At 40.2% G+C, this 9,168-nt stretch overlaps 1 protein-coding gene across 1 annotated transcript in view; it reads left to right on the top strand.

Annotated features, from left to right (window-relative positions):
• CORIN (corin, serine peptidase) overlaps positions 1-5,706 on the top strand; it is a 342,333-nt gene extending 336,627 nt beyond the window's left edge. Inside the window, exons 19-20 of the mRNA XM_006872676.1 lie at positions 219-352; positions 5,462-5,706. Coding sequence (XP_006872738.1) covers positions 219-352; positions 5,462-5,644 — 317 coding nt within the window. The 3' untranslated portion in view covers positions 5,645-5,706. The remainder of the gene's footprint in view (positions 1-218; positions 353-5,461) is intronic.
• The last annotated feature ends 3,462 nt before the right edge of the window (positions 5,707-9,168 follow it).

A 9,168-nucleotide genomic window follows, 5' to 3' on the forward strand; every position in this document is an offset into this window, starting at 1 on the left:
CTGTTGTGGCATTGCAGGATAATGTGCTGGACTGCAAAGTGGGTTTAAACTGCAAGGTTGGCGGTTCAAGCTTACCAGTTGCTCCTCAGAAACACTATACAGGGCCGCTATGAGTCAGAACCGCCTTGATGGCACTTAACAACAACAATCTGTGGAGAAAGAGAGAGACTCTCACACCTACACATATATGCATGTATTTTCTTTTGCTTTTAATCCAGTGCCTTTTAAGCTGCAAGAGGGAGAAGTGCGCATTATTTCTCTGGAACAGTGCCAATCCTATTTTGACATGAAGACCATCACCACTCGGATGATATGTGCTGGCTATGAGACTGGTACAGTGGACTCATGCATGGTAAGTTACTTTCTGGGATAAGCAAGGAAATTCAGGTCGGCAAAAATTCCCTTGGGTCTACATAAACTCATTATTAGCAATGCTTTTATTACCAAATGTTTAGCTATTTGTTGTGTTTTTCTTCACATAGAACCCCTGTAATCCTCTTAACTGCTCCTGTGCCCTTCACTTGGGTTGGATTCAGTTTTTCCACTACTGTGTGTGAAGCAGTGGGAGGAAGTTAAAGGTCTAATCTGTCTCTCTTGATCACTCTAATGGCTCAGACAAATGGGGCTCTCTGAGGGGAGCTAGTGGTAACCAAGACTTCTAGCAGGCCATCCCAGGAAGCAGAGGGAAGCCAGGAAATGTCATCAGTCATCAGAATGAGGGCACTGAAGGCCAGCCTGTGAGATGGACGACCTCTGTCTCAGGAGTGACCATGCTGCTGTTGTCTGCATCCTCATTTAAATGACAACATGTCCTCCAATGTCACTGAGTCCAACTTATAGACACTCAAGATTCCTGGTCACAACACTCGCAGTATCATGATTTTTAATTCATAAACACTCATTGAATATTATTCTTTTTCCAAGGAGGGTTGCCACGATTGGAATGAACTTGATGGAAGCTAGTTTTTGCTTTACCACTAGTCCATCACAATTAAATGATATTTTTGATGATCAGTTTCAGAATGGGCAAATCAGAGGGCTGACAATAGTCAAGGGATGGTTTCTTGGGCAGTTCCTTGGAGTTCATGAGGGACCCCCCTTTTTCCCTACAGCATGGTCACAAGTCATCCCACAGTGGTAGAGGAGTCCTTGTCTTCTCTGCTAGAATCCTAGATTCGATTTTACAAGTCATGAAAAGTATATTAGAAGATGATATGGTGTGAAAACTGGACTAGGGGGTTTGTAGCCCAAAAGAACTGGGTTGGATACCATCTCTGTGAATAAGAATACTGTAACCTGGGCTAAGTTCTCTAGCATCCTGACATTTTTCTTATGGGTAAAATGGATCTAATTCTGTCTAATTTTCATGGTTGTTTGTGGTTTTTATTTAAGGATTAAATTAGTTACTGTATGCCAAAGTCTTTATCTCTCACACATCTGTATGAAATGTGCGTCTGTTTCTTCCTTCTCCCAACATCTTTTGACATTTTAAATGATCTCTTGGTAATTACTTAAAAAGAAGGGAAATATAAAGGTAATTCTTTGAAAGGGAACTGTAGACACAGACATGGACATGTTCACAATTCCTTATAGGAAGTCCCTGGGTGATGCAAGCACTTCACATGCTTGATTGAGATCTGGAAGTTTGGAGGTTTGAGTACACTCAGAGGCACCTCAGAAGAAAGGCCTGGTGATCTGTTCCTAAGAAATCAGCCATTGCAAACCCTTTGGAGCACAGGTCTACTCTGAAGTGCATGAGGTTACCATGGGTCAAAATCAACTTGGTGGCAACTGGTTTTGACAATAGGAATTGTTTTTATTGTTAAGTGCTATCAAGTTAGGGCCTGTCAACTTCTATAAGGAGTCCTGGGGTGGTGCTGTAGAATAAGCACTGGACTGCTAACCACAAGGTTGGTGGTTCAAACCCACCAGTTGCTCCTTGGAAACTCTGTCAGGTCACTATGAGTTGGAACAGACTCCATGGCACTTAGCAACACCTTTTACAATAGTGGGAATTCTGCCCTCCTGGGTATCTTAAATGTATCCCGGCTGTTCCCTGACACATCCCCAGGTGGGAAACAAAACAAAACCTGAAACAAACAAAGCAGTTTTTACTGGGTCCAAAGCAAGATTGTACATGAGAATCTCTATTACATACATTGGCTTCATTTGCATCAAAAGCACACATTGAAAACCACTGCCCCTTTGTCATGACCTATAAATCGTGGGGATTGATTCTAACACCAAACGTAAACTTTGGCCTACAGCCCAATATTGCAAAGAGGAAAAACAGCCCCAAAGAGACAGAGCCAGACAGATTGTACCTTAGCTGTATTCTGTTTACCTTTTCTGCTTTTCATTTTGAATTGCTTCCTCTTCATTTGTTTTCTACCTAATACATTGTCTCACTTGGTATAGTTCAAAATTTACATATCAGGTTGACATGTAAACATTTGTCTTCACCTGGAGGTAATTACTGATTCCTTTGAAGCCTTTCTTACAACCTAAAATTTTCCTTTTGTGTAGCGTTGTTCTTACTACCCAAGCTGATTTTTGGTTCTTCCAGGACAAAAATAGTCCCTTCTTCCTCTGTGCAAACACCAGCATAGAACTTTGCAAAGAGTCCATGGTAAATAATTATGTGGCTAATTTTCTGATCTGTATGTGTAGGCCAAATGCTAAATTTGTCCCGTTTAATCATTTCCTGGCATAGTAAGTGGATCAATTAAATAACTGAGTGTCTTAGTTTTTAAGAATAGATGAAAAAACAACAACAAAAACAAAACCAACTTGAGTATATGAGACATGTCTAATAAAACTGCTTCCAGTAGATTAAAAAAAAAATTAATTCAGCTAGCCTTTAATGTGGAATAACATCAACTCCTTTAAAGACCTGTTTACATTTAGGCTTGTTGTGCTATGGTGTGCCTTCTAACAGATTCCAACCCCAAGAGACAGAGTAGGGTTGCTGCACCGCTGGGGTTAATAGGCTGTAATCTCTGTGGGAGCAGATCATCAGGTCTTTTCTCCTGTGGAGCTATTGTGAGTTCAAATCCCTGACCTTTCAATTAGCAGCCAAGCACTTAACCACTGCTCCACCAGTGTTCTTTATATTCAAGCTTAGTTCACAGCAAGTTATACATATAAAGAGCATCCTTTCTACAAAAATATATCACCCAATCTAGAATTAAATTATTCTTTAATAGCAGTAATATTGACTAGCATTCCTAAGAAGCAGGATAACCTAATAGTTATTGCCAGTCTTGGCACTAGATTGTTTTGAGTTCACATCTTCACTCTGTTTGTGAACAAAATAGTTAACCTGTACTTCAGTTTCATTATTTACAAAATGGGTATAATTATAGAATTAGCACCTCATAGGAGTCCTGGTGTGGCGCTGTGGGTTAGTACACTGAACTGCAAAGTCCGTTTTAATTGCAAGGTTGGTAGTTCAAACTCATCAGCCACTCCTCAGAAAACCTATACAGGGTCACTATGGGTCAGATCCGACTCAAGAGCATACAACAACAACAACTTAGAGGGGTGGTAAGGATTAAGTGCGGTAATACATGGAAATAGAAGACTATCAATAAACATGATTGATACTATTTTCCAAAATAACCCACTGGAAAAACCATAGCTATATTTTCGAGTTTAAAACTGTTTGGGGCCATGGAGGATTTGGACCGTTCCACAGTGAATCATATATGAACTTCCTATTTTTCAAGATTCAACCTTTCTTTTTAAGCGGTGCAGAATATACCTCTCTAAACAACTCTGATTTTTTTTTTTTCAGAGTAAGCATTACTATCTGTAAAATAATGTCTTATTATTGATTATAATTTGGGGAAAGAGCTGAATGAAACTTCACTGTACTGCCTAAACTTAAATATCAAGGATAAAAATCTTGCTAAAATAAACTATGTTTTTGTTGTTGTTAGGGGCCTTAGATCGGTTCCGACTCATAGCGACCCTATATAGGGTTTCCAAGGAACACCTAATGAGTTTGAACCACTGACCTTGTGGTTCAACCGACCTTGCGGTCTAGTGCTTTATCCCACAGCGCCACACCAGGACTCCTAAATATAGGCCATATATAAACATAACACATTATTGTAAGTGCTATTTCCATCCAAATAAACTAACTCAAAAGTCCTAAGAGCTAGTAAGAAACACAATGTTGTTGTTGTTAGGTACCACAAGTTGGTCCATGCATAGGGATTCAAACTGTCTATCATTTGGTTACACAACGCAGGGTGATCTGGTGCACAACAGAATAGCATACTACCTGACCCTGTGCTCTCTTTCTGATTGGTTATGGATTGGACTGTTGTGACTGCTAGAGTTTTCATTGGCTGATTTCTGGCATTAAATTACCAGGCCTTTCTTCTTAGTCTGGAAGCTCTGCTAAAACTTTTCAACATCATAGCAACTTAAGCCATGTTCAAGTGGCTGAACATGCTGGTAATCAAACCTGGATCTCTTGCATGTTGTTGTTAAGTGGCTGTTGAGTAGGTTCCAACTCATAGTTACCCATTGTAAGGTTTCCAAGGCTTGAAATTCTTTGTGGGAGCAGAAAGCCTCATATTTTCCCAAGGTGCATCTGATGGGCTCGAACCACCAATGTTGTTTATCCTGCAGAGCTACAGTGCTCCAGGATCTCCTGCATGCAGGGTGAGAATTCCACACTGAACCACCATTGCCCCCAAGAAATGTAATACGGGACTCTGAAGTGAGTGTGTCATCCTTCTTGCATTCATTCACCTAGCAAAAATATTCAAAATATTTCAAAGTGAATGAAGATAGTGGGAGATACAGGGAGGAGTGCAGTAGTTAAAGTGAATAGAGGTAAATACCACTAGCTGATGGTACATCGAGTGAATTGCAATCACTGTAACGACACAAAGTATGTGATTTGTTGAATGTGGGACTCATCTGTTTGGGGGAAACTGTCATTCAGTTCAGAAAAAAAAGTTAAAAAAAATATATTAAAACCTAAGAATTTATTATAAAACATTTGTTTAATATGTTTAGTAGGGAGAAAAATCTGTGAATGCTTTGTTTCTGGTGGTTTTTACATTTATAAGATGAATCAGACTTAAAGAGTGAGGTAAATTATTATCAAATCTGATACATTTAAATGTCATAAAACATTTTTAATATTTTCTGGCATATTTTGATAAGGGCAGGAAATACTGAAAAATGTCTTCTGATTTCATAGAAAGAACACAGTCCCTTTCCCAAACCTCTGCCGTCCTCTCAAAGATCCGAGTTTAAAGGGTTCATTTGAAAGGTCCATTTATACAGTAAACAGCATGGTCCTTCCACATCCCGGCAATAGAAACTTTGTTGGAATTTCCCATCAAGTTGGTGGAGTTAGATTTGGCTTTATTGTATCCTCAGGATAATCTGGTCACTATTCGGACTCTGAAATACCATTGACTATGTTTATTCGTTGCAGGGTGACAGCGGCGGGCCTCTTGTTTGTGAGCGACCTGGAGGACAGTGGACTTTATTTGGTTTAACTTCATGGGGCTCCGTCTGCTTTTCCAAAGTCCTGGGGCCTGGAGTTTATAGCAATGTGTCATACTTTGTTGAATGGATTGAAAGACAGATATACATCCACACCTTTCTTCTCAACTAATGCCAAAGATGACCAGAGACTTTTGTCCAGCTATACTCAAAGAGAATGGCTTTCCTGACTGTGGGAAGCTTCCATCAGAGAGCTATACAGTGCACTTGTCTAGGGACAGGAATGCTTCAGAGTGCACTGCAAAGTTTCATGTTTGTTGTGGTCTCATTTTATTCAACTTTATATAAACTTTATTTGCATCTTATTTCAAGTTCAATGAAAGTCTTTCAGACAATAAAGCAAAGCAGTTTTCTTCTCTTTCATGAAGCCTAACCTTGACAACTCTAAAGTGGTTTAAAATAGGGTAATTAATGAGTCATGGAAAGTTCTTTATATCCTCTCACAAAAAGGACACTGAGATCCAGGTTAACCCATCTGCCAGCTTCTGTTTCTCAAACACAGTAGCATAGTGGTATAGTTCAGGATTAACATTAGAGACTTCCTTTTCATTTATTAAAAGCCAAGGCTTGTTTTGGTGGTGTTGTTGTTAAGTGTTGTTAAGTTGGTTCCAAGCCATAGCAACCCTGTATAGGGTTTCTGAGGAGAGGCTGGTGGGTTTGAACTGCCGACCTTGCAGTTCAAACTGACCTTGTGGTCCAGTGCATTATCCCACAACGCCACATACATGATTAAATTTTCACTGTTTTTCTACTTTTTGCATAATTCTGAGAAGTTATGAAAGTCAATCAGAGGTAAAAGATTAATGTCCATTTGGTGGTGGTGGTTATGTGCTGTGGAGTCGGTTCTGACTCATAGCGACCTTGTACAGAGATTTCCGAGGCTATAAATCTTTATGGGAGCAAAAAGCCTCATCTTTCTCCCACATAGCAGCTGGTAGTTTCGGGCTGCTGACCTTAAGGTTCGCAGCCCGATTCTTAACCACTATGCTACCAGAGCTCCTTAGGGTACTGAAATTGGGAGGCATATTGAGCACAAAGCTCTTTAGACATCAGTATTAGCATTTACAACTTCCTATTCTGGATTTGTCAAGGTGGTAATTCCATTACTTTGTAGAAATATCTGCATAGAACTCTCCCTATAGCTAGGGTTTCTTCAGCTAATACGTTAGTTGACTGATTGAGATTTACACTAGGTCAATATTCATGGGAGAATCCTTGTGTGGTGTTGTGGGATGAAGCACTCAACCACAAGGTAAGTTTTTAACACAAGGTTAGCAGTTCAAACTCACCAACCGCTCCTCAGAAACCATATATGGTTCACTATGAGTCACAACTGACTCAACGGCACTTACCAATAAGAAGTCCTAGTGCGGCATCATAGGATAAGCACTTGACCTCAAGATCGGTTTGAACTGCAAGGTTGGTGGTTCAAACTCACCAGCCGCTCCTCAGAAACCTTATACAGGGTCACTATGAGTTGGAATCGATCTGACAGCACTTAACAACAAAAAAATAAATTGTACTGCTCACTAGTTCAGACCCATCACCTGCTTTCAGAAATCCTATACGGTGTCATGATAAGTTGGAACTGACTCGGCAGCATACAACAGCCCATTCCCATTCAGTATTTTCCAATTTTTCTGTGCTCATTTATAGTGAGGTAGGGAAACTTTTTTCTGCCAAAATTTATAACATCATTCACCGGTCATACAAAATTATCAATTTAAAAATTGTTAAGTGCTGTCGAGTTGGTTTCCACTCATAGCGACCGAAGCATAGGGTTTAAGGAGTGGCTGGTAAGTGCCAGCCTTGTGGATCAATGCTTATCCTACAGCGCCACACCAGGACTCCAACTTAAAAATTAGCCTTCTATAAAGGAGCTCTGGTAGCGTAGTGGTTACGAATCAGGCTGCGAATCTTAAGGTCAGCGGTTCGAAACTACCAGCTGCTTCGCGGGAGAAAGATGAGGCTTTCTACTCCCGTAAAGATTTACACCCTCGGAAACCCTGTACAGGGTCGCTATGGGTCGGAACTGACTCGACAGCACATAACAACAACAACAACAATATTTGGTCAGGAGGCCTGGTGTGGCACTGTAGGATAAACACTGGATGACAAGGTCAGGTTGAACTACAAAGTTGTTGGTTCAAGCTCACTCACTGCTCCTCAGACACCCTATACAGTATTGCTATGGGTTGGAACTGACTTGACAGCTCTTAAAAACAATATTAATTAACTCACCCCCTAATGCGATGTGGCTAATCAACTTCTGGTGCGGTGCTGCAGGATAAGCACTGACTACAATCACAAGGTCAGAGGTTCAAACTCATCAGCTGCTCCTCAGAAACCCTACACAGGGTTGCTGAGTTGGAAACAACTTGAAGGCGCTTAACAACAATATGATGGCTGGCACTGTGGTTGCCTTGGCAGGACCAGTTCAAATGATTGCACCACTGACCTACACTAACAAAGTCAAAGAAATGTCTCCCAAAGCATAATAAAACTTTGCATGGAGTAACACCTTTCGTAATTTTCTTCAGTGGATGTTTAACACCTGGTGTTGCCATTTCTCCTTATTAATAATTAAAACAAAATGTAAAAAAAAAAAAAAAAAGGCTTTTAAGCACTAGGCCACTTTTATGCACATCAGTTTCAGAAGCAATTAGTGTTTATTCTCCACTAAAAGCTTCAACACACAAATCTTCATATACATCTAAATTAATTAGGCAATGATTTGGTGTATCCAATTGCCTTTTGATGTCCTACTAACCTCCATCAGCAACCTGGACTGCCTCAGCAGTCCACATAGAGATTTCCTGCAATTTTATACATGTATTTTTGCACTTTTCTATGTATACACAGAATTGAAGTTCAAAAGATTGTCTTGAAACTTACAGTGTTACTGATCTCCTGCCCTGTAGTTTGTATAAGTCTATGTGAATATCAGCAACTGGCTTGGGAGTCACAATTGTATGAAAATTTAAGCACATGTATCAGCTTTGTTAGAGTTGTAGCTACACACTTCATGTAAAATGTATAGTCTTGTCCAATTTATGTTCAATAAAATGTACGTATTGTGCTTGCTTTTACTCCTCATTACAAACAAAATGGCATCATCATTTCTTTTCCGATGAATCTGGGGCATGGACAGCAATTCTTAGGATACTGTCTCTTCCACTAATAACTTGCTACAGTTGGATGCCCAGACTTCCACTGATTCAAACAGACTTGTCATAGGTCTCCAAGGAGTCCCGATGGCACTGTGGGTTAGGCATTGGGCTGCTAACCGCAGGGTCAGCAGCTAAAATCCACCAGCTACTCCTCAGAAGAACCATGAAGCTATCTGCTCCCATAAAGATTCAGTCTGGAAGCTGACTCGGTGGCAATGGGTTTGATTTGGGGTTTTTTGTCACACCTCACTCTCATGGAGCATGCTCACAGACATTCAGTGATAGTTTATTCTATTTAATTATTCTTTTATTTTTGATTAGCCTCAAAGCAGATTTGCTAATAGTCTCAAGTAACCTGCGGAATGTCCCATGAGACCTTTAGCCTTGGTAAGAGCAGGAGTCTTCGATGTATTGAGTGCATTTTGGTAAACATCCAAATTGTTTATAAAGATTTCATGGTAACATT

Source organism: Chrysochloris asiatica, unplaced genomic scaffold, assembly GCF_000296735.1.
Source record: "Chrysochloris asiatica unplaced genomic scaffold, ChrAsi1.0 scaffold00209, whole genome shotgun sequence".
Taxonomy (NCBI): Eukaryota; Metazoa; Chordata; class Mammalia; order Afrosoricida; family Chrysochloridae; genus Chrysochloris; species Chrysochloris asiatica.